This window comes from Miniopterus schreibersii, assembly GCF_964146895.1.
Source record: "Miniopterus schreibersii genome assembly, chromosome: 1".
In the NCBI taxonomy this organism is placed as follows: domain Eukaryota; kingdom Metazoa; phylum Chordata; class Mammalia; order Chiroptera; family Miniopteridae; genus Miniopterus; species Miniopterus schreibersii.
Window position 1 is genome coordinate 186,420,413 of NC_138101.1, and position 26,813 is coordinate 186,447,225.

The 26,813-nt window shown below is 41.7% G+C and overlaps 1 protein-coding gene across 7 annotated transcripts in view; it reads right to left on the reverse strand.

Annotated features, from left to right (window-relative positions):
• The window catches only part of CEP128 (centrosomal protein 128), a 289,186-nt gene that overhangs the window by 8,159 nt on the left and 254,214 nt on the right, over positions 1–26,813 (reverse strand). For 6 of the 7 annotated variants that reach the window (XM_081118224.1, XM_081118225.1, XM_081118227.1 and 3 more), the window contains 3 exons: positions 15,625–15,702; positions 11,604–11,717; positions 421–529 (listed from right to left, as the gene is read on the reverse strand). In XM_081118224.1, coding sequence (XP_080974350.1) covers positions 421–529; positions 11,604–11,717; positions 15,625–15,702 — 301 coding nt within the window. Of the gene's footprint in view, positions 1–420; positions 530–11,603; positions 11,718–15,623; positions 15,703–26,813 lie in introns of those variants that run through there. The other variant, XM_081118230.1, reaches the window with a different exon arrangement.

Here is a 26,813-nt window from a genome sequence, read left to right on the forward strand (position 1 = left end):
AGTATATGCTTCTGAAAAGTTCTATGCAAAGATTTTCCATTTTTGATTATCTGAATTTTAGTATAATACCCTCTAACTTCCTTTACCCGTTCATCCGCATTCATCAGTGATCTCCACACACAAAAGTTTGTTTAAGATTATTACCTTAAAATTATTTTAAAAAGATTATTACCTTGGGTGATTTAAGTTTTTCTGATAAGGGCAAGGTCTATGAAAGAGGGATCCCATATATATTTATAATAAATTGGGTAATATTGCAAATGTACTTGGGGGGCATTATTTGTGTGATTCATAATGAAATTTTTTTCAAACACATATCCTGAATATTACTATCATGTACTGGTCTTGCATTTTAATCCTTCCCTCAGTTGCATTTTCTTAAATCCAATTGAAAAACTGGTACAAGACTTCATTACTTACAGGTCAAGTGTGAAAACCGTGGGCTAGCCAGGAAGCGACTGTGATCCTGCCAAGGGGATGAGAGATCTAAGCCATGAGCATAGGAACTTTCGGCAAAGGCTCGGTCATCCTGAAAAAGACAGCGCAGCATTTCCGTTCACTGATGACAAAATGCAAGAACCTCGATTCATTTAAATGTACTAAACATGAAACTGAGCCTTAATATAAAACTTACGTTATACATATGATTTTAACCCTTGTAAAAAATAAAATCTGTGCACGTACAACAAAATATGAAAAAAAGAGAGAAGGAAATCACCCATAGCCATTAACAGCATGACATATTGCTTTCCAGTCTTTCTTTCTGTGGGCAGGATTTGTAAACATTGTTATAAAACTCTGTGTTCATTTATTTACATTCCTACTGTAATCATTTCTGAAGTCATTCTATTATCCTAACCTTTAGCATGTGGGTTACTCAGATACTATCTAGTGGATAGACTATACTTAGCATAGCGTGCTTTGCTGAGCATGTGGGCGGTTTCCAGTGTTTTACTCCTATAAATAACACTGTGAGAAACATCTTTAAACATACGACCTTTCCCATATTTATGCTACTCCTTATGACACATTCTTAGGTGGAAATCTGGGTCAATAAAAACAATTTGATGCTTTAAATACATTGAGCTAGACTGCTTTCCATAACGATTATATTAAACCTCTTACTCATTCAATAAATATTTAATACCCAAACAAAATGGGCACAGAAGAGTCCCTTTCCTCATGAATTATATGAATGTGGCCTTTTCCCCAAATCTTAGCTGAAAACGGGATCATAACTTCAAGTAATTTTACTAATCAGATTAAAAATAGATGCTTTCATACTTTTCTGTGATAGTCAAATTGCAACTTTTTTCTCTTGAACATTTTCTAATTATTTACACAATTCATTTTTTTCTTTCACTCATTCCTTCATTCAACAATAATGCGCACCTACTATGTGCTGGTTAAATAATAAACGAAACCTCGAGGTATGTGGTCATGCAACCTTCCAGCTTGCAGAGGAAAACAGCATTAAACAAATAAACTAAACAAATGATGATAAAATGAAAAACTGCAAGTGCTACAAGAAGAAGAATAGGAGATAACAGGAAGAACTAAATTCAGATTTGTGGACCAGAAGCCCCTCTGGGAGGCGGTATTTAAAGCAATATTTGAACGCTGGGCATAAGTCAATACATCAGCCAGATGAAAACTTATGGGAGGAAGGCGGGAAAGTGGAAGTAAGGGAAGCAGAAGACAAGGTCCGGGCATGATGTTCCAGACATGTGGGAAGGTGCTGAGGTGAGAAAGAGCTTGGTGTGTTTGAAGAACTGAAGGGAGGCCCCACAGCTCAGGAACACTGAACCTGGGGGAAGTGGTTACAATGAGGTCCAGAGATGGGGTTTGACTTCGGGATTTTTTTTTCATATATAAATCAGAAAGTCAGTCAAGGGTTTTCAGGACAGGAATGACATACTTTGATTTATATTTCTCAAAGATTACTTTGGTCTCTTTATGGAGAACAGATTGGAGTGGCTCAAGTGTCGATATGGGAAAACAGCTGAAGGACTGTAATTGAGGATAACTGTGGGGTCAAGGGAGAGGAAGGGATCAAGAATGTTGCCAAAGATTCTAGATTAAGCAACTGTGGGTTAGGGGCCCAAACAGAATCCTCAAAACTTGTCCAGCACATAGAGCAGGGCCTCCTATGAAATGACAATCTGATGAATTAGGTGTTATCCTCTCCACCAAGGACCAAGTTTATATTTTATTTCTTTGTCACATATGTATTATGCAAGTGCAAAAGAAAGGCCAAAAAGAATGTATTTATATACATTTGTAAAAGGCCCATTTACTCTGAGCTAAAACCATGGACATAATCCTCAGATAGGTCAAGATCATTAGCCTTCGAGTACCAAAAAGGAGTTCAAGTCTATTTAAGACGAAGGCCCTGAGGTTTTCAACCAAGTGATTTATAGTTTTGACTAGTTATGGGGATTTCATAAGAAACTGGAAGTCATTCACTACAGGTTTTGGAAAGGAAAGGACATATATTGTGTCCCAAACATATTTCAACAGCTACTGTAGAATGAGCTGACACTGGGCAGCTAGAGGCTGGGCAATGGACTTGGCTCTTACAGTTCAGATGTGAAGTACTAACGGCCTGGGAGGAGCTGGGAGATGCACAAATGGAAAAGAGACTTACATTCTCAGCCAGTGTAGAAATCTCCAGTCAATCATGGTCTTTACATGAAGCCTGGAAAAGCGCAAGAAATGGTTTCCTGGTAAAAGATGCTTTAACGACTATGAGCCAGTAAGAGAAAGAAAAACTTCAGGGGACACGAACACACTGGCACTTTCCCCATTGACACTGGACTGAGAAAGACAGAGAGGGGACAGAAGTGGAGACGCAGGTTTGGGCTGAACGAGACAGGCGGTGCAGAGACAGCCTCCGAGCGCGCCCAGCGGGGCAGGATGAGTTCACAGGGTATTCAGAGCCCACTCACTCTTCCCCAAAGGCCTGGTTTTAAATTTCTAAGGCAAAATCAACTGGAATCAAAGCACAGGTTTTATCTTCTCTGTTCACAGAAAAACAACAATTTATATTTTTAAATTATAAAATTTAAAATGGCATATGACAGTTAAAATATGGCACTGACATTTCCTTTTTAGCAAATTTGGAAAATACAGAAAAAAATTAAGAAGAAAATAAATAATCTAACAAGTCATGTAAGGGTAAATTTTTTTTTCCAGTTCTCACTTATAAATATCTTTATAAATTGAGATCACCATTTGTTGACAATTTTGCTTTCTACTTTTTCATGTAACATATATGGAAATTTTCTCTGTCATCATCATCATCATTATGGTTAACCAGTTTATTTTACTAATCTATTTTTGGAAATTTAAGGTTGATTTCAGTTTTCTTCTATTATAAATAACCATTTGATAAACATATTTGTGCATAAAGCTTTGTCCATATTTTAAATTTATTAACTTAGCATAGAGTCCTGGAAGTAGAATTACTTGGTGACACATTTTTAGGCTGTTTACTTGTACGCATTTCATCTGTTATCAAAGTTATTGGCAGAATTGTTCATATATATTTCCTAAATATCCCTTTAAAGGTCGATAGAAATTCTGGTAATATCCTTTCATCCCTAATATTGAAAATGTGTACCTTCTCTCTTTTTTCCTAATCAATCTGGATAGAGGTTTTTAAATTTTATTGCTCTTTTCAAAAATCCTGGTTTTGATTTCACTTATTTCCCTATTTTTATAATTTCCATTTCACTGATCTCTGCTCTTTATTGTTTCCTTCCTTTTACTTAATTTAGGTTTAATTTGCTCTCCATTTTCTAGTTTCTTAAGGTGAAAACTTGGATTATCTATTTGAGACTTTTCTTCTTTTGTAATATACACATTTAATGTTATAAATTTCCCTCTGAGCACTGTTTATCTGACTCTCACAAATTTTAATAAACTGCCCTTTCATTTTCATATAGTTAAAATATTTTCTAATTTTCCTTTGGAGTTCTGCCTCGACCCACCCATGGGTTATTTAGAAGTATGTTACTTAGTTTCTAAATATTTGAGGCTTTTCCAGATATCTTTCTGTTATTGATTTCTAGTTTCATTCCACTGTGGTTAGGCAACAGACTTTGTACAATTTCAAGCATCTTAAATTTATTGAGATCTGTTTTATCGCCCAGAATGTGGTGTTTTGGAGAGCGGGCGCCGTGCGCGTCAGCTGCTGCTGGGTGCGGTCTCGGGAGCGCGGGCCTGGCGGCACCGCTCCGTCCCCGTGCCCTCGCTCCGTCCCCGTGCCCTCGCTCCGTCCCCGTGCCCTCGCTCCGTCCCCGTGCCCTCGCTGGCTGGCTGCCTGCTGCTCCCTGGGCAGGTGAGGGGCGCTGCAGTCCTGGGTGCCATCTCCTCCGAGTCCCAGCAGCTCCGCTTCAGACGGCGTGGCGCTCGGTTAATAGGTGCATGACATTTAGGGCTGTTGTCCCTTCCCTTTAAAATTGTTGACTTATTTACCTCCTCGCTTTTTTTTTTCCCCGTATAGAAAATGAGGAAGCTTACCTCTGATACACCTTTAAGTTGCAACATTTTATAAGCTTCGAAAGACAGTTGGAATCCCCCATATTTCCCCGAAATACAACTAATGAAATGGAGCCTGAAGGAACACCCTGAAAGAAGGTTTCACAGCCTTTTGAGCAGTCGGCAAAGTAGAAGATGAAAAGATACCTTCCCGTCCTCCAAGTACACCGGGTGTCTCATTTGCGGAGTTGCGACATAAGTGCATTTTACCAGGTGACCGTAAGATGAGTTTTTTGTAATTCCTACCTACCCTTTAGTCAAAATACTTAAATATTAAAAAGAAAGTATTTGTCAAAAAGCAAGGTTTTTTTTGCAATTTTAGTAATCCTAGCTTTTGCTTTTTGCCAATTCTTATATCCTTAGCACAAGGACCTATTTTTATTGCTCTCTTAAGTCTCAACAAGTTAGTTAGCCAGAATTCCCTGCAAAAATTCCACTGTGTGAAGGGACTTGCATTTTCTAATATTTTCCCTGGGTTTCTTCCACTTCTCTTTCATAACCCACATTGTAATTGGTTTCTTAAAAGCTGTTCCAACCTGACTAAAATGTCTTTGCTAAACTGATCTCTAATGATTAATATTTAATGACGCCCACCAAGTATTTTTCTCTCAGGAATATTGTAAGTTCAAAGTTTATAAGACAAATGATACATTTAATTTTTTTAAAAAATTTTAATTTATCCAACCCTTCCCCTGGAGAGAAGGAAAAACACTCATGTGTTTCTGAGTCTGAGGCAGGAATGTTTTCCAGAACTTGTCTCCACACTAACAATGCACTGTCCCTCCGTCTCGGTCCCACTCGTGCCTCCCAGGTCCCCATCAGTGCTCGAAAATGCCTAACGTCTTCCTCAGGAAATGCTGCTCCCGTCTGAAAGGTAAACTGGGGCAGACACTTTGCTTCCAGCCGGCCCTGCACATCCCAATTTGATGGCTGCTATTTTCGCTTTAACCTCTGTGAGGGGGAGGCTTTGTCTTTTCACTCCCCCATCCCAATAGCTCACCATTTAGCACAGTGCTATTTGCATTAAGGAACTGAAAAATGGTCCCATCTGATCATTTCTTGACCAAAGTACAGAATGAAAGTTTGCTGTGGTGGAAGTTGGGCCAAAGGAGGCTGCCACTCTCACAGCGTCCCTGCGTGTGAGGAAGCGAGGGTGCGGGGCCAGATCGCCTCCAAGTCCCCTCAGCACTAACACTTTATGATTCGAGCCATCTGAACAGAACCACTAAACAGCCAGAACGTCTAACGGGGCAAACTACCTCTGTCGCAGGAAACCAAATGTACACCACAGCCTGCAGACCCAAAGCCACACGCATCCACAGGTGAACAGGCCCGCGGCGATACCGGGCTGGACCAGGCCATCTGACAAATGCACCTCTATCCAGTTGATATTTCATTGCATAAAATTCAGTATTCCTAGCAACTCACTAATGAAAAGGATCTACTCAGTTTTTTATTTATTTTTCCTACTTCAGACTTGGCTCCGCATGACTTTAATCCATTTTCAGGAACCAAATCTACTCACAGTGGATATGAATTTGCCACAAATGAGGATACTCGAAAGAATGTGCCGCTGACTTAACCAACAAAGGGAAAGGTGCAAAGATGTTTTAATAATGGTGCCTCATTGGACTCAGTGCTTATTCTCCTAAAGTGACTATCTTAAAGAAAACAGTGACTGTTTGCATGAACATTATGACGTGTTTAATAAAACTAGTAAGACATTTACTTGGTACTCTTTATGGCTTTAGTATCTAAAATTCTAGATACTAGTAAGACATTTACTTGGTACTATGGTTTTAGTATCTAAAATTCTAGATACTAGTAAGACATTTACTTGGTACTCTTTATGGTTTTAGACTAAAACCATAAAGAGTACCAAGTAAATGTCTTACTAGTATCTAGAATTTTGAATTTGAGATGATTAAAAATGACATCTTTATAAATGAATTTCTTCACAATCTTTCTTAATGCTCTTGAGTAAATTACTGGGATGGGTGAAAACATGTGGCTTCTTAAGGGAACTGAGTTTGGTAGAGGGACCAAGCAGGTTAAAAAGTTAATACGCTCATCTAAGAACCCGTATCGATTCCTAAATAAGCACTTGTGATCCATTGCTATTTTCAGATTTTACAATAAAGAAAAATCCCAACTCACTTGGCAACCTTCTGTTTAACTTTTAAAAGAGCAAAATGAAATCAACTCGTTAAATATTATGGCTGGCAAGCTAGCCTTGGTCACTTCAAAGAATCAAAATCTCTTCAGGTTTCAGCATGATTTCACTGCCTGCCAGGTTTCATATGTGTGAAATTAAATTTCTGTTAGAATTCTAGAAAGGCTGAAGCGAGAAAAACATGTTTGTCCCCCAATTTCACATGTGCGTGTTTTCTGTGTACTCTGGAGTCAAAGATGAGGCAGGCAGTGTCTACCCTTGAAAGTCATACAATCTAGTAGAACAGCATTTCCCAAATTTCAGTATTACCTGTAGTTACACTTACTATTTTCTTCCATGTTAACTTATAGATTAATTAGCCCTGCACCCTACGTCTCTGTAAGACAGGCTTAATGGATGGCAAGTTGGTTGAGGTTGGGGGATGCATAGAGCCATACCTGCAGAGCAGTTTATATATGATTTCTTATCAAAGCATGAAGAGAGGTGGTTATAAATGAGATAGTCGGGTATTGTGTGGTCAACTCCCCCTTAAATCCCCCCATGGCTGCCACTATTATTCTTGAGCAATTTTTATAAATTACCTGAATAATATACTAGTGATATATTTTAATAGTCATTAAATAAACACCACCTAGAATCTTGATTTGCACCTGGAGTTACACATAGTATTCTTTAGAAGCTACTATTGTAAAAGATTCAAGGTATGCCAGAAATAGCTGACCTAAGAGAGAAAGTCTAAGAGCCATTCATTGCTATGAGCAAAGTATAAACAAATCAGGAAGAGACTGGAGGAGGGAGAAAGGGCTCCAGGAGCAGAGCCCAGCTGAATACCATAGACGCGCCTGTGCCGAGCAAATATGACAAAGGGCTTCGGCCAACTCTGCTCTCATAAACTGCTGAAAGCCATTATCAGCACTTCCTCACCCAGCTCCTCTTATCCCATAAAACATCTGCTTCCTTAAAAAGAAGTTCCACACCAACTCTTCAACTAACAATTGGAAATCGAGAGTTTCCTTTCAGGAGGAGGAGGGATGGGAACAAAGCCTGCCTTCTGTGATTTTACTGAAAAACCCACTGCTAATTGAAACCATATATTTAGTATGGGTAGAGAGCAAAGAATGCAGGTAGCAGAAGGGGATTTCTTGAAGAAAACCATGCTCCTCCGTGAGTTCAGATTAGCAGTGCTATGCTGTTGGCTGACTTTTGGACATTCGGTTCTATCTGAAACAGCTGGGGCAGCAAGGAAGCGTGTCTGACAGAAACCCAGTTAGGCCGGATGAAAGAGAGGCCATGAAATGCTTCTGTTGTCTCCACAAAGACAGAGAAAATGTGTCAGATTCAGCTTTGATTAAATTCTAAATATAAACTTTTAGATCAGACTTTGTCCAGTTACTTGGTCTGCTTGGTACAATGTGACATTATGCTTTCAGCAACTGTGGATGTTGGTCCTGCTGAAAATCTCAGTGGATTTCTAGAAATCTGGATTGTTTTTGTTCCGGTGATTGCCATGAGAGCAAATCGCAGGAGATGGCTCTAGCCTGGCTTGAAAGAGAGCCTGACGTATTTCCTGCTAACCCTTCCCTCCACCAGCAGTGTGGTCACAGTGGACGTCTCACTGCCTTCCTGTAACAACAACGACATGAGAAGCCAGCTGCCAACACGGTTCTCCTATTCCAACAGTTATTGGTCTGTCAACAGCAATATGGTCAAAGCTGTACAACTGTAATGCTGCTAGCTGCTCTCTCCAAAGAGATGAGATGGGGATAGAACACTTGCTTGTACTTTGTCATCACAAACCTTTTTCAAAAGACCTTGGACTCCCACTGCAGTCTACTGAGGTCTCTGGAATAGCATTCATCCCTTCCTCCTTTGCACAACAGTTGTTTGTGTGGAGGCTTTGGATTCCTATGGATTGGTAATGATTTTTCTTATTATACCATTCTCTTTAGCCCTAGCAGAGTGCCTATACACAGTAGAAACTCAATAAATGTTTGTTGAATTTTGTATTTAAAACAATAACAACAAACATGAATATTTTACAATTAGAATGGAAGCTCCAAGGAGGCAGAGATCTTTGTTTATTTTGTTTAATGACATGAGTTCCATGCATCTAGTAAGTTCCTGGCACACAGCTGACACTCAATGAATATCCGTTGAATAAACAGATAAATATTATGATTTTCCAAAGAGCTTGAGCAGTATTTATTTGATTGGTAAATAAAGAAAAGGAAATATTTTATATATGTGCAAAGGAAGAAAGACCAAATTGGTAATTTCTCCTTTCTTAGACAAGGAGTTGGCAAACTTTCTATAGAGGGCCAGAGGGTAAATATATTAGACTTTTTGAGCCATGCAGTTTCTGTTGCAACTACTCCACTCTACTGTTGAATGTGAAAGTAGCCAGAGACAATATGTGAATAAGTGGGTGTGACTGTATTTCAATAAAACTTTATTTACAAAAGCAGTCAGCAGGCCAAGATTTGGCCAAGTGTGCTGATTCCTGCTCTAATCTGTAAGGATGAAGGCAAATTGACAGTCATTCCCTCCTGTAAGACTGTGCCTCCTGCCTCTTTATACATCCTGCATCACCACCTGGAACAAGTAGCACAGCACTTTGCAATATGGTAGCTGCACAGTATGTTTGTTGAAATCAACTAAATCCTTCAGTAACTAATTTTCTAGAACCAGTTTTCAGTAGAACCAACAAATTCAGTCCCTGCAACGTGCCCTTTTCTTTGAACTCTGTCCTAGCAAAACACAGAGGAAGTTAATAGCTACTGAAATAATGTCTTATGAGAGTGGGGCACATACTCTCTTGATAGAAAGAGTCCCAATGCCTCTTACATGAAGCGTTTTCTTCAAGATGTCAGTGACTCATTAGAGGTAGCTTCTCTGATTATTTATGAAGCCCAGAAATAATTAACAACTTTCTCATAGCCCATACGAGCTCATGCTTCTTTTGAAACCGCCTCTCCTCTCAGTCTTTTTAAATAAATGATTTTCATAAAAAGCATATGAGCAAATGATCACTGGTATCTACAACTGGCAAGAATGTTCTCCCACAGTTCCATCTCTAATGACTACAAAAAAATGTGATATTTGCATGAGTTTTGTTAGATTACCTCACTACTTCAGGCCAAACATGTGTTATATATGGTGACAGTCTACACATTTGTCACTGAAATTAATCAATGTTTTGCAACGTTTAAGTAGTGCTGATGTAGAACAAGTCACCATATCATGTGCTCTCTGGCCCTTCCTGGACTCGTACTACCTATCTGCAAAACTTCTTCCTCATTTGGCTAAGTGTTGGCCTCACAAACCAGGCCTGATTTCCTCTTCAGCTGCAAATGTAAGCCAGGCAGATTTGGGTTTAAATTCTGATTCAACCATTTAATTGCTCTAAAACCTTGCTGTCTTCAATGGTAAAAAAGAAAAAAAACATGGTGCCAACCCGGCAGGCTGCTGTGAAAATTAAATGAAATAATGCATATAAAGTGTGGGACACCTACAAAAAGAGCAATTTCAGGTGATTGGCTCAATAATGAGTAGTTATTATTATTAGCTATTATTGTCTAAACCTTGTATTTCTGTTTAAGGCTGGCAGCACCCCTGCTTGAGCGTATGAGCCTGATGGGATTGCTGCGAGATGATTTAGTGATCTTCAAATTTTCTATATGAAACAACAAGGTCCCTACGACAGCCCCTAACACCAGCTTACAAAAACAAAGGTAAATGGTGTAAAGTCACAGGATTCCCTCTTCCCAATAAGGTATCAATAATATGGCATGGCAGTGTTACGTTTTTGGAGGTGGGGCAGTGGAGTGCTCATTTTAGCACGCTAGGGAGGACTACAGAAAGGAACACTGTCTTTACACCCACGGAGTGCTCTAGCCAGTTACAGTCGGAGGTCGCATCTGTCCGTAATAAGTAAATATATACAGTGCGATGAATATTCATACATACCACAGTTTATAAAACTATAAAAAAGCCTGAGGAGCCTTTAGATTTTTTTTTCCCCCCTAAATTGACTTGGAGTGCACATTAGAATACAGATGGATTCCCTCCAGGTCAGTGTTCTCAATGGGGGTCAGTTTTGACCTCAAGGGACAGCTAGCAGTGTCTGGAGACGTTTCTGGATGCTGCAGCTTGGGATGGGAGATGCTAATGGCATCTAGCAAGCAGACATTAGGGATGCTGCTAAATACCGTACAATGCATGGGGCAGCCTCTACAGTAAGGAGTTATCGGACCCAAGTGGTAACAATACCAAAGTTGAGAAGCCTGCTCTAGCTAATACCTGCCAAGAGTCCAGTGGGTTTGAAATCACCCACAGCCCAGGTAGATCCTGAGGAGAATCTAAAGAATGGTGGACCTTTGGTCAATATGATCAAATCTTTCCAGTGCCCTATGTTGGTTCCGCCTTAACGAACCAGAAGCTTCAGTAGTAGCAGCGAGTTCATATCCTCAGGGAAAGAATGCTGATGACTGTAAAGGCCAAGATTACAGTTCACAAAGTTCTCTATATGTTACTTTACCTACTGGGGACTTCAGCTCTGAGAGTAGCAACCAACACCCACACTTAGCCTTTAACCAACCAAGAGGCCAGGGTTTCCTGGCTCAGGATTTCTCAAGCAACATCAACTCTGATGGACAAACAACACATTAAGCAACAGTAGCATATCCGTGAAGATTAGTTCCCGAGTAACATTATAGGCGCTATTTTTTTATTCTCTGCCCCTACAAAATTAAACACCTATTTCGTGCATCGAAGGATATCTCCTCTTTTACAAGTGCTCTTACACGAGCCCTGCAGGAGCTGCTGAGAAAGCTGTAGCCACAGACATGGGAAAGGCTCAAAGACCGAAAGTGTAAATAAAGGACATTACTTTGAAGCTTCTGATTCTGTACTTGGGGTCGTCTCGGCGCTGCTGGAAAGACTCCCGGGGAACCCTGTGTCTGGAGTATATCCCATCGATTCTCTCGGATGAACTGTGGGAATCCTGGAAAAACGACAAAACGTCTAAATTGGTGGACAAAAGGAAAATCAGTACTTGAAATCAGAATAAGCAAGTACTGACATGTAGAAAACATAATTACATGAATTATGTAATTGTATCATAATTATAAAACTTTAAAGAGATGCTTAGGGGAATCATATGTCCCTAAGGACAGAGAAGAAAGACGTCACTTTCGAATGACACAGTAAAAATAAAACCAGGGTCCCACGTTGGTTATTTGCATTCTTTTTACAGCTAGTCCATGTGCCAATCTGAAATAACTGACACCGTTTAGTTAAAAGGAAAAAGTTTCAAGTAATATAAGTGGTCTGAAGATGGTCGTTAATGACATCGTGCCACTTTTGGATGTGTGTATTGTCCCTTGTAGTATCGGTAAAACGAGAGAGTTACCTTTAAAGCTAGAGCCCATTTGCTTCAGCAGTTCTTAAATAACATTCTACTTTGTAACTATTATAGCACATAGTTTTTATTTATTTATTTATTTTATTTTTTAAAAATATATCTTTATTGATTTCAGAGAGAGGAAGGGAGAGGGAGAGAGAGATAGAAACATGAGAGAGTCATTGATCGAGCCCTCAACCGGGCATGTGCCCTGACCGGGAATTGAACCCCGATAGCCTGGATCCTAGGTCGATGCTCAACCGCTGAGCCACGCCCAGCCGGCCTAGCACATAGTTTTTAAATGTAAGGACATCTGGCGTGGCTCAGCGGTTGAGCATCGACCTAGGATCCAGGAGATTGGGGTTTGATTCCGGGTCAGGGCCCAGGCCCGGGTTGCGGGCTCAGTCCCCAGGTGGGGGCCTGCAGGAGACAGCCGATCAATGACTCTCTCATCACTGATGTTTCTCTCTCCCTTCCTCTCTCTCGCCCCCCCTTCCTCTCTCTGAAATCAATAAAGACATATTTTTTTAAAAAAGGAATATCTCATCTCATCTCAAAAGCATAAAAAGATTCAGGTAATAAAGAAATTCTAAAAGCAAACATTTCCACAGCTGGGGTCGCCCCCTCTGCTTTTCCCTCACCTCGGGTTTGGGGGGAAAGGGTAAAACACGGCAGTCACTGTGGCCAGCGACTTAGACGCTAATATTATGGATTAGAGAGAAACTAGAACACTCGTGTGTGGGAAAAAACATCTATGGGATTTAGTTCCCCAAACACTCCCAAACTAGAAGGAGAATTAAAATTCCAAAGCTCTCATTTTTAGGTGAAAAAAGCTGTAGCGCCCGGGCAGCCGAGAATGGCTCGCCCAAGGCCAGGCAACTTGCGGCGGGCGGGGCTCCGAACCAAGGCGACTCCCTTTCACTGCAACAAACGCGTGGTGTATAAACGTGGGATTACAGAGCCATCCGCTTCTTTCAAAATGGGGTTAAAACAGGAGAGAGAGCATGACACACTTAAAGAACAGTGAAGTCAAGACTCAACGGGACGAGCTCATGTTCACACTTAGAGACTACAGCGTTATCAAGATGACCGCTAGTGACAGGAGCAAGCTCCTCATTTTATGGATGACAAAATGTCCCCTGAGATGTTAAGTGATTTGTGTGGTGCAGGACCTTGGACCAGAACCTAGGTCTGCAGACTCTTGTCCACAGCACACTGATTTTTAGAAAAGTTTGGGAGTTTGAGAACTGTAATCTGCAATAATCTACGTCTAATGACCAGAAGGCTTACGCATTTTTATTGAAGGCTATGTCTAGTTGTTTCCACTAAATTGATTAGAAGCTCGTTTTAATCATATAGAGGGGTTTACAGTATATATAGAATGGGTTTCAAGCTAGAGGCGGTGGGGCAAGCAGATGGGTCTTGCTGTTAATAAAGAGAATTAGACCCCAGTTCCAACTAATGCACACACTCCAAGCTTCAGTGTCCTCAGCTGTGCGATGGGGGAAATAATGCCTGAGGATTTCAGAATATGTAGTGTTTAGTACTTGGCCACTGCCCGCCACACAGCCGCGCACAGTCCTTGCTAATGGATTCCTTTCCATTTTAAAGCTAAAGGTTTCCCTTTTAATGACCAATACTGGAGAGTAGGATTCTAAACTTTGAAAAGTATTCTCCCTACACATTTCACTATATAGCATCTTCACATGTGAGTGTGTGTGTATATATGAGCTAGACGTGTATACAATCACTAGCCTATATGACAAAAATAATTTTAAAACTCTGGTAATAGTAGAGAGCAGAACTTTTAAATTGTACTAATGAATATTCTGTTCAAAGTAGACCACTGGGGAAAAGGCGAACTGTCACTAAAGATTAATCTTTGTATTTTGATGCTGGTATAAGGCAGGCGTTTGTTTCTCAGTGACAAATGCCACCTGTTTCCAACACCTTGTCAAATGCCACCTGTTTCCAACACCTTGTCTTATCTGCCCTCCTTTCCCATAGAGGACTTCTGTTAGCTACAGAAAAAGGTGGGAAGGATATGGGTGGCACATGTTGCCTGCTATCCACACTGGGTAACATAAGAGTGGGTAAAAATCACATCTTCTTGGACACTGGTTTCATAATTCTTTGATAGGGATTTAGACCGCAAATGTACAAAATCATAAAAAAGAATAAAAACTTTAGTAAAATATCTAGAAGCACCGGGTTTTGTTTTGTTTGCGATAGTCTAGATTTCTGGATGTCTCAGCTCAACCCTGGATGCCACCCCAAAATGCTGAGTAACTGAAATACCAAAACATGCTTAATGAGAGGTGATCTGAGGTAGTGCAGACCTTGAAAGCCTCATCATATGAGAGCCTGCAATGAATCAATATGGCGTGATCGAATGGTATTTCCTACTCATTATATCCTCAAATAGTACATTAGATTTTAAAAGAACTTAAATATAATATGTTATATTTTAAAGCCAACGTGAAATAAGAGGTCGATTGCTTTTCAAGAGAACTCTCGCCATTGTTAGCCTGGGCCACACAGGGCCGAGGTACCACAGATCACGAACACTGCCCGCTGCACCGCATCCCTGCGAGGACGTGTGGAGGCGCTCTCGGCCTGGGCCTCGTCTGGCAGAACTAGGTGACAGGGTTTACTTGCTTTGCCTCTCTCTGTGAGGAACTTTATTTTTTATTATTATTTCTTATTATTTTTAATGCTCACCTGAGGATATGTTTTTATTAGTTTTAGAGAGGAAGGAAAGGGGAGGGAGAGAGAGAGAGAAACATCAATGTGAGAGAGAAACATCAACTGGTTGCCTCCCATGTGAGCCCCAACCAGGGATCGAACCCGCAACCTAGGTATGTGCCCTGACCAGGAATCACATCTACAACCTTCTGGTGCCCAGGACGATGTTCCAACCAACTGCGCCACCCAGGCAGGGCTCTGTGAAGAACTTTAAATCCATAAAGGAAATTAACTGGATTGTTAATAAAGTGATTTATGGTTAGAGTTCTATCAATAAGTGGCATGGGATATAAAATCTAAAACTCTATGTGAGTTCTAATTCATATATCATAGTATAGTGATAACCAATGCATTATTGCTTCTCTAAAACAAACAGTACTCTGGAAATTTGAAATTCAAAGGAGATAATTCATAAATTAAAATTGTTTATCAATGATGTTATCTATTGTCAATATAATGTATAACCTCTTTTAATTCTTAAGCATTTCTAAATCATAATTAAAGCTTTAGAGGGCCAAATGAGCCTCTAGGAGTACAGTGAACGTCTCTCTCTATTTCCCTATATTGTGCTAATATATAAGTTCCATTATTTTCAACCCTGACATCACAAATATGCGCAAACTCTGATAAGATGGACCGTTAAGCATCCCCACTGTTTTTCAGTCTTTCCTCTCTCCCTACAATTTTCTTTGCACATCAGTGAGATGCCAAGTGTTCTCACTCAGATAAAAATACTGAAAGGAACAAGCCAACTCTTTCTCACTCTGAAGTCTTTGAAACCTTCTAGTAGGCTCAGTTTCTCAGGCACAGACTCCAGATGGTCCAAGGCCACTCGAGTACTCTGGAAAAGAAAACAGACGGAAACCAAACATTATAAAAAATTTATTAATACCCTCAGAACCCAACTACGAAAATTCAGTTGTACCACTGGCATAAGCAGCTCAAGCTGTAGATTTAGAGAAGCAAATAAGAACAGAAAGAATAGTATTTCTAGGGTAAATATATCTATTTAAATCATAAGAGTGATTTCCTTTTACAAAGTATATGAGATTCATTTGCAAGACTGACTCAGAAAAGAAAACTCTTCCTGGACAATTGCTTTCAACCGATAGTCTATGAAACTTTCTATGGAGCATTTCATATTGATATTAATTTGCAAATCTGTTTCAGTGAATACCAGAAATAAACCACAAGGTAATACCAAGAAAAAGATGGGCTTGCAGTTACTTATCTATGAAGCACGTTAGAGATTCTCGCATGTTGCCATTATAAAGAACAGTTCGCAATGATTATTTTAGTTAAAAAGGAAAAGAGCCATTTTCAAGACTTGGGAGAAATATCTGAAATTAAATATTTGAGACAGGAACACAAGATACTGTTAATGATATAAATCAATTACTCACACAGTCTTTTCATTAGCTGGTCACCGATTTACACCTACCAATATAAACACTAAGAGGAAATGATCTAGAAGTTATTTTGAAGCCAGTGTAAACTAAGAGCTTAAATGGTAGAGTAACCCTGAGACTGGAGACTGTATCATATGCATTGCTATATTCTCAGCGCTCTCACGGGGCCAGCACCTAGTAGGTGGGCAACAGATATTTTAAATTTAAAAAGAATTATAACTATTCAGTGAAATAAATAAGCCCCATGGCTGGCGCATGAGAAGAAAGTGAAGGGTCTTACAAGAACCTGGACATGAGTTTGCACAGTGTTGTCGAGAAGTTAGTGGCCACTCAATATTCCATGCGCTCCCACACATCTCCCATGTGAACGGTTCTGAACACTACACTGGGGCTGCAAATGGCACGTGTCACCTCCGGGATGAGACGGTGAAGAGCCTGTGTGCTGGGCTCTTCCACCTGAGTCTCTGCCACGAGGGCCTCGGCGGCCACCTGCTGCAGATGGCACAGCCGCAAGAGAGGAGAGCCGCCGACCACACTGGGCTGGAGGTGAGTGAGACATCACCCTCGGCTGCATTCAGCAGTGAGATTTCAGGGGCTGATAGACACCAGTGCGGAGCAGCGCATTAATTATTGCAAATAATACCTGAGAGCTACACAACTAAATTGTAGGCTAATAGGTGGTCACTGGCTTTTTTTGGGTGGGGTGAGGTGGAGGCTCCCTTCCTTAGGGGAAGTTCAGTGTTTCTGGAACGGTGCCGTGGTCACTGGTACACTCCCTTGCACCTAAACTTCCTATTTTAAATCCCCTATTTCACCCCAGTGCCTTCACCTTCAATCCAACGTTTCCCAGAGAGTGCCCCCGTCTCCGCAGGCTGTGCGCGGGGCCAGGCTGGAGGCCCTCTGCAGGGACCGGCACCCGCACTGCGCAGCCTTGCGGCGTCCTGCGCGGTGAACGGCACTCGCTCTGCGCCGCTGTCCCCTCGGCGGGCGGGAGCTTGGGCTGCGCCTTCCCGGCCGAGTCATTCCCATCTTCCTTTCAATGTCCTGCGACTCCGAGTTACAGGTGGCCTCTAGCTATCCGTGTAAGGCGGGTTTCTGTGGCTTCAGATTCTAACCTTTGAGAGAAGAGGGAACCAGCCTGACTTCACCGTTTCGAAACTGGAGTCCTGCGTGCTGCTCTGTGAAGTTCCTAGAATCCTCGATTTGGATGTTCCGTTGAAAGTGTTGAGGCCTTTGCTGCTCCTGCTGAACATTACATGACTGTGACTCTCTCCCCCACGTGCCCTGGTCCTAAGGCGTCGCCCAGCTTCTCGCAGGACGGGTTCCAAAGGGCACGTGTCAACACGGCCCCGCCCCAGAGGCTTAGGCGGGCAAGGAGCTCCGGCCGCCAGCTTCGCCACATGCACTTAAACGGGAAAACTCCGCATTTCCTCAAGAATTACCTTGGCCCTTGAACAATATTATACAAGTCAATGCCATGGTGATTTTAGAGCAAACCTTATGCCTTGAGTAAAATTTTCATAAACAATAATTCTAATAGGCTTGTCATTTTAAAACTTTATTTCCCCTTTTTATCCCATAATTTTTCAAATTTGGGAGTGACCCTCTGAACCGGGGTTAAATATGTTAATCTCGTTTTTTAAAAAATGTTTTTATTGATTTGAGAGAGGAAGGAACCAGGAGAGAGAGAGAGAGAGAGAGAGAGACCGATTGGCTGCCTCCCGTATGCACCGGGCTCCTGCCCTGATGGGAACTGAACCGGCGACCTTTCGGTGCACAGGGCGACGAGCAACCAACTGAGCCACGCCAGCCAGGGCCACTTTGTTATTAAAATAAGTAAATGACCTCTTTCCCTACTGTAGCATAATGAAAACTAAGCCATAGAACTGAAATTCGATTTTGCACATATTCATTAATCCTCCCGCTGCCCTTGGTGTAGATCCTGTTGCTGTCCCCTCATACAGACGAGGCAACTGAATAGCCTCCTCGCAGCCACGAGCTAGCAAAACTCTGATGAGGGTCCAGAGTTTTCTGATGGAGATGTGACAGTTTCCTTATCATATAATATTTTTTGTGGTAAGTCACGGGCTAAACAGGACAGCAACCCAGAAGCTGTAACAGTGAGTGCTTTGGGTAACTCCCGATCCCTCTCCGGGTCTTAACTCCCAGCACCTAGAGTGCTGGAGATCCGTCCTTCACGGACTTATTTCCAGGAGAGAAGTTTTAAGATGAATCCAGAAGAATTTCACGTTGCCAGTGCTAAGGAATCTGTGCTCAAGACCGTCACCCAGGAGTATACACGCACATTCTTTCTATTAGAGGAAACAGCATGAGATTGAGTTTTATGATACTAACACCGTCTTTTCTTTCCTCTTTTGTAATATTTAGCATTAGTATAGCGCACTACCTGGCCACAGGGGCTTCGATAAATTTTGGCTGAATAAAGACAAAGGCAGAGTTACCACGTTCTGAACCACCGACTGAATCTTGGCCTCTTTATTAAAAACCCAAAAGCAAACGTTTGCTGTTGCATTTATTTTCTCTAGACTGAGGGCAAGATCAAGTGCTGGAAACAGCAGTGAAGCTCAGAAATCCTGTCTATTAGCCCCGTGGCCCTTACACCTCCACGTGTGTTTAGGTGTCTATTGAAAAGGCAAAGAACAAGCTGGCACTATCCCAAAATCTTCCACACACACGCGTGGACTCGGGCCGTCTGCACTGGTCCGCAGTGTATTTTTCGCCAGTTGTCCCTTTGTTTCAGGCTGCAGGGACACTGAATGACACAGCATGGCAACACAAGTGGCAGCAACTGGGAACGAGAATGGGGTTTCACTGCAATTCTTAGATTCTCGTTTCTTGTAGAGAAAGCCTAAGAAATGGATTTAACCATAGGAATATTTTAGTTAAATACACTTCTTTTTGTAAAAATGCATGTGTTTATTTTCTTATGAACATGTAACAACTGCTATTTTCTTATAGTGCTATTGGAATCATATGTTTTGAGGTTTAGACGATAAAGAAGATGCTGTCTATATTTTTATTTTAAAGTGTGTGCATTTTTGGCACTACACAGATATTAAATAAACAAGGCTATGGAGCAGTTTATTTGGGTTCAAAAATGCAATTCTATTTCATTTGGAAGGAGATCCACTGCAAAACTTTCTTGACAAATGGCTGAAAGATGGTAAAAGGACCTGAGTAAACAAGTTTCAAGGAGAGGAAGGGTGAGATCATGAACAGGACAGACTGTCTGACTTTTCGCTGTGGTGACTGTATCCAGCACAGCTGTACTGGCTGCACAGGGCGATCTTTTCATCCAAACTGTGTAAGACACTCACTGGGACCAAACTGAACAGTAGCAAGAACAGGATGGCAAAGACACTTTGCTGATGCGCATCCTTCAGACAGCCCCAGGGCTCGAGGTGTGTGGGTTCCCTGGAGAATCAGCAAAATCTTCTATTTCTAGACTGTGCACTTTAAGAGAGTTCTAAAGATCAGACACCCACTTAGAAGTGTTTACATGCATCTTGGGCTAAGAGATGCATAAGGCTTACTAAATAAAACACCAGTTAATGCAGCAACATGGTATCAGTGACTATATTTGAGCTAAAACACAGAAGAATTTTTGTCAACAAATTCTATTTGTCTTCATACGACATAATTCTAGTCAAATGTGGTATATAAATCTCTTTTAAAAAGCAAACATTTATAAAATTTGTGGGCAGCTTATCTTCATTGGAAAACTTAGATAAAGGTTTTCAAGGCATTTTATCTCATTCATAATAACTTCTTAAAGTGATAAACTACATGAACTATACAGAGCTGGCCATTCCAGATGATTGCTTTCTAATTTTTACACATAACCAAATTATAAGTTATAGACAACTCATGGCCTTATTGTTAGCTTAATTTGGGGAATTTTTTGAATGAATGAGTTGAAGGAGAAAGGAGCACAGAAGGAGTAAAGATACATATCTCTTCTCCATGAGACATCTGAGATTCCCTCTTGAAACATTTTTCTTGCCACTCCCTAACATAAAGGAAAAACAATGTCTCAAGAAAAATGAGGCCTAGTTTAGTGCTCTCCGCCTACTGACCAATGGGTTAGGCGCTTACAATTGGTCTACAGAGAGGAGCGTCGTGAGAGCCACAATCTAATTTCTGTGGAATCACTCACAGAAATTTCTTCAAAAGGAAAATAAAACATGCTCACAAAGAAAGATATTTAAAAACATTTGCCCCCAAAATATGACTGCCTGTTAATAATGGCAAACAGTATACGCAAGGGTTTCCTGGAGGAGACCGAGTTTAGCAAGTTCTGCTAAGGTGGCAGGTAGGGAAACGATGCTTCTGAACGTACTGGTCCCAGACGTGAGTTCTGGGGTGGACGGTATGCTGAACTGGAATCCGCACGCCTGCCTGTGGACAGGCACAGTCCCAGAAATGCTACTTACTTGCATTTTGTGGTTTGGGGAATATCACTTTTCCCTTCCCTGCTAAGCTTCAGCCTCATTCATTCATTCATTCATTCACTCATTCATTCGCAAAATGAGAAGTCACGATGGTCTTTATTAGTCCATGCCCACAGGATAGTTGTCATTACCAAGTAAGAGCGTGAATGTGAAAGTGTACTGAAAATTGGCACGTACTTTCCAAACAGCAGGTATTAAAAGAACGCTGGTTCCATGAGGTACTATCAACTCTAGTAACTCTCAAATACAGAGGGGAGGTGAGTGATGATCTAAAATTATAGCTAATAAAAATTAGTTAACAGAGTATAAAGTAGAAACATGGCAAACTTAACACTGTAACCAATATTTAGAAACTTACTTGCTGTTCTACAGATGTCATCCAAAACAAAAAAACAAGCGTAATGGAACATAAATTACTTTTTAGTCTCCTTATCTGGTTAAAACTCCCTAAGCTCAACATGAGCATTTTCAAGTACACAGGAAATCTGAAAGAAATTTACAGAGAACACCCATATACCTACCACCTAGATTCCACTATTAACATTTTGTTATATTTACTTTATCACACATTAATCCATCCATCTATCCCTACATCTATCCATTAACTGAACTATTTTTTGGATACATTAGTACACTTTTTCCTAAAGATTTCAGCATGCATATCATTAACTCCACTTGAATATTTATTTTTAAATGTAAGATTTACATCTAATGAAATGTATAAATCTTAAGTGACTGGTTAACTTTTACTATCTTTCCTCACTTCTTCAGCGAAGGCAGAAGTCAAGCAAGCCCTCCCACTGCAGCATGAGACTTCCCTTTGTAACACTTTCCAGAGTACCGATGCCACATTTATTTGTGTGGTTATTTGATTAGTGTCGGTTGGCACTGGCGGTAAGCATCAGGAGGGCGGGAATGTCCGTCTCGCTCACACAGTGCCTCCCTAAAGGAGATCCTACTGCTTCCTGAGTGAACGAATGAGTTACTCCACGCAGGAGAGGTTTCATTCGATCATGCAGCCTGCACACACTGACGAAACGCCTGCTCTGCGCGGACACTGCTCCGGGCATGGTCTGGGTCAGCTCGCGGGTGCTCCCCGCGCCAGGCCTGGCTTGGTCACACCTCCCCCAGCATGTCAGCGAGCAGCACGGCTCGTAGCAGGCAGGCCGGAGGAGGAATCCTAGTTTAGTCACCGACTGGCTACGTGTCCCTCGAGAGGCTCCGGGACACCCGTGCGGCGGGGCTCCGCTGCCTCATCTGTAAGCAGGGGTTCCAAGGCCACCCACAGCGCAGCGGCCCAGGGGACCAAACACACGGCGCACGCAGCGCGGGGCGGGTGGGGCGCGGGGAGCCCGAGCTCGGCTGTGACCCCCGAGCCGACCCGGGCGCCTGCTCTGTACAGCTCCCCAGTCGGGAGGCATCCTCAGCGCTTCCTGGGCTCCAACGGGTCGCCCCCCGCGCCTGGCCGTCCCCCAGCTGTGCGCTTACTTGTCCCCTCCAGGAGACAGCGACGTCCTCGGGGGCAGGGCTGTATTTCCCCGGTATTCCCAGCGCCGAGGACTTCCTATCACACCCAACAGGTTCCAGTTTCAGGCACAAAACCTTCTCAACACAACGATCAATACAGACACACTCAGAGGGTAGACATGTGAGAAGAAAAATATAGCACAAATTATTTTTTAAAGGTAGAACTTAAAAACTGTTTCGAGGGACAGAGGATGTTTCCAAATAGACTCAGGATTGAATAATAATAGCAATAAGAAATAACTGGAAGAAGTGTGAGGGAATGTAGGGTTGCCTCGAAATGGGGGGGGGAGATGGGAGGGGAATCTGCAGGCGCAGGGACAGGGACCGGCCTCAGGCGGACACTGGAAATGCCAGTTGCGTCCCAAACACTGCAAAGCCCTGGCCCCAAGGCGTCAAGACACCCACAGGGAGGCCACCGCCCTCGCCTCAGGTCACATGCGTCCCAGGCCCGAGGGGCACTGAGAGGAGACCCCGTCCTGGCCGAGGCGGGTCCAGGCTGGCTTACTGGACAGCACCTCGCTGAGGCGGCCTGGTTAACCTTCCAGTCCTGGAAACTAAACGAGGGGCTGCTCCTTTCTCCAAGATGCCCGTGCCCTGGAGAGTGACAGGACAAATTAACCGTTTCCTTCCCCACACACGGCCCCTGGAGCCGAGCGGCGTGCGAGCAGTGAATCCCCCCCAGGGATGCGTTTCTGGCGACGGGCACATCACATCTAAATGGGAATCGGGCAGGGATTTTATTCTTATCAGTGCGGCTTTGAGGTTTCATTCAAACGTGACTGAGATGCAATCTGCCTGTACTCACAGTCTGCTTCATAATCAATCCTCTTTTGAACGCTTAGAAACACTCCTCTGGATCTTCTACAAAGAATCTTCCTGGCCGGCCGCTGCCAAGCAGTGACTATGGAGAATGTTTCAATGCCGTTGAAAATTCGACTGAACTACCTGCTAAGGGTCCCAGCCGCCAGGCCACACTCGTTCAAAGAACCAATAATCTGAAGCTGCAGCAACACATTTGGTAGACGGCTCACTAAAATTGAATTTAAGTATGTGAGTTGCTCTGTGAAGGTACGTCCGGAACGGCTGAACAGAAGGGCAAGGGGACGGGGGAGCACATGCAGTATATTTGAGTAAAGTGAGCCAGTTTCTGAGCTTTTAGCCATGGCTGAGAAGGGCGGGCCATGAAAGCCAGTGGGGAAAGCCAGCTGACAGTACTATTTGGTGAGCAGATTCACCGGACATTTGCCACAACCAACTGTTTTTCTGAAACTTCGATTGCTAGAAAGCTTTCTCTTCTTTTTTCTAAACGAAAGCCAAGCATTCATTCAGCTGGACAACAATGAAGCTTTGTGCCCTGGTGGTTAGTAAAAAAGGAGCTGGTCTTGCCAAAACAATTTGAAATTTTGAACTGAGGCTCCCTGCCCTACTTCATTTTAACAACTAAAATGAGCCAGTTCTGTAGCCTTTATTAGAAACATAAAGAAAAAGATAGACAAAACCATATGACTTTGGATATTTAAAGTACGTTACGAGAACTAGAAAACATGCAATACTCCAGAAATTAGGCAGGACTACTCCGCGCTTACACAGAAACTGGACAGGATGTTCCGTCTGTCTTTCCTTTATTCAACAAGCAGTGACTAAGCACCTGCTGTGTGCAAATCAAACTGTAATATCACTCCCTCAGACTTCATCGTGCTAAAGCTGACCACGTTTAGATCAAGCATATTCTTTTGGTTCCTGAATGAAAATAAATTATTAAGGCAACAGCACGATATATAGATATTACACTGTAATTTTTCATTAACTGCCTTTCCCCCATTTAACTGGGACATTTTAAGTAGAGGGATTATGCCTTACTGCTCTTTGTATCTGTGGAACTAACACATAAGAACTACTCAATAAATACTGAATATATTTGATACTACAATTGCTTCTCAGTCACCCAGTAACTTCATACATGCACTGCTACTTTAAAATTTGCTAATGTGAAAGATCGGATCACTTGCATGTGATCTGGGAATGATCCCACATGCTGCCGAGTGAATCTGGGTGTGTGGGGTGGGATACATTCTGAGATAATGAACTGGCGACAGTAAGACTGAATTACATGAGGACTCCTGCTCCCCACATTTCTTGGGATAGTCTAGGACAAAACTTCATTAGAAGTACCAATTAGAAAGACTAAAATTGAAGTCTTTTATACTGTTTTCCCTCCCATTTCCCCCCATCCCCCCATCACCAAACTTCAGCTGGAGGCCAAAGGTGAGAGCTTTGCTCTGTATTATGTTTTTTTCTTTTTTAAAAATATATCTTTATTGAGTTCAGAGAGACGAAGGGAGAGAGAGAGAAACATCAATGATGAGAGGGTCATTGATCGACTGCCTCCTGCACGCCCCCGACTGGGGATCGAGCCTGCAACCCGGGCCTGTGCCCTGACTGGGAATCAAACCGCGATCGCCTGGGTCCTAGGTCGATGCTCATCCGCTGAGCCACGGCGGGCCGGGCTGCTCTGTATTATTTCTAAGAAGATGCAGACATAGGTACGTATCTCAAAGTCATGCAGAGGCCCACCTGCAGTAAATATGCTCTCTCCCTCAGACTCAGGCAATCCAGCGCTTTAAAGAGCTTCCTGGGGATGCAAACAAGATGTCTGTTGATAGTGAAAGCTGGGCCTATCAAATTTATGGTACTATCACCTGAAGTTAACTGTAACTTGCAAACTGTGGGAACCACAGGAGATTCATTTGTAACAAAAACAAACAGCATAACACAAACAAAAAGTGGGGATACAGAATGACAGTTTGCTCCCAGATCTTGGAACACAACAGTGTGCTTTTGCTTAATTTGTAATATATTGGGATGATTAGTCAGCATTTATTATTCTGGTCCAATGGATGGAGTTTAAAAAAATATTTGTGCTGCTGATAAATAATTTAGAGAAAAATAGAGACTAAAAAATAACTTTATTAGAAATTTTAGTGAGAATTTAAGCATATTATATATCCTCCTGGTTTGGAAAGTATGAATGCTGAGTAACTGTCATTCACAATTCCGGAAAATACTCGTCTTGTAAATACTGATTCCAGACTTCAAATATGTTTCCAATGATTTCTAGTTTATTATCACTTCTGGTTCGTACTTCTTGCACTTGCATTTTCAAAACACAGTATTTCTAAAACTGTGACAGCTCCTAATATTTTTAAATTGGTAAGGCCATCTTCTTTACTGCATGACTGCAAATTTTTCACTTTTTAGATTTATAAGCATAATTGATCTAATGGAAATTATCACTGCTATATCATCTTTTCTTTCCAATCACATTTTTATACAATCTGATTTAGATATCTGCCCACTTAGAAACCCTATGAAGTTAATTTTGGTGTGCAAACATAACAAAGGACGAAAGAATGCTGTCCCACATTCTGTTAGCCAAATGGGCCGGTTCAGGTTCTTATTGCAAAATACTGCATGATGAAGTCCTTGTTGTTGAATAGCTAACTGGGTGAGAGTTCCCAATTTCCCCTTTGTTCTCAGAAATATAGTTCATTCACTGATTCTTGAGTTTGCAAAAATTCATCTAGGACATTATCATCTGAAGACTCACAATCTGACTTTTTGCTTATATAACCAATTTCACCATCATCATTAGTATCTAGGGTACCACTGCCTGTCTCTTTATATTCATCTTCTGATTCGTCTAATAACTGTGAAATGTCTTTCTCTGTCAGTTTCCTTTTCTTTGTCATTATGGGAGAAAATGAGAAATTCTGAATTCTCAATCTGAGTTCAATAAAAGTAATAATGATGAAAAAGATTTTAAAACTTCTTCTTGCAAGATAATACAATGTTTTGTTGGAAGGTACTACTCCATTGCTAGATGTCTTGCGATAGCTTTTGTCCCAGAATAGCTGCTCAGGATGTTTGTACAGCAAACGGACTTGGAAAACAGAGATAGTGACTCTGCCTGGAGCAAAGGCTGGGTAGGGTTTTCTGCAGCTCCCTTTATAAAATCAGGGGTTGCATAAACTCAGGACTCTTCACATACAACACAAATCCACTGTGTGTGCAACACCATCTGGACTCATCCCCACATTGGCCCTACAGGACTTGGGGAGCAAAGGGAACCAATGCAAACATGTAGCTCATGGGGCAAGCTGTCCTATGAACAATGAAGTCTTTGTCTTGTGTCTTCGCCAGCACCCACAAAAGTGTGGCCAGCAAACTTGGTAACTTGCAAGTAGGGTAAAATCTGACTCTTCAGTTCTTGATATACACTGGACTACACGGTAAGAAAACTGAAACATTATATAATAGTTCATTTGCCGTAAGGACCTTCTATGTGATTCCATTATGCCTTCATTTTCATATTATTTTATTCTTATCTAGCATAGTTCAAAACAATTGATGGATAACAATGAAATAATTTCTAGGGTGACAAAATAAGAAAATGTTTCAAGAAAAGAAGATCATCAAGATCCATTATTTACCTCAAGTTTGTAATAGGGTTCAATAGACCCATATGGATTTTGCAAGACAGAATG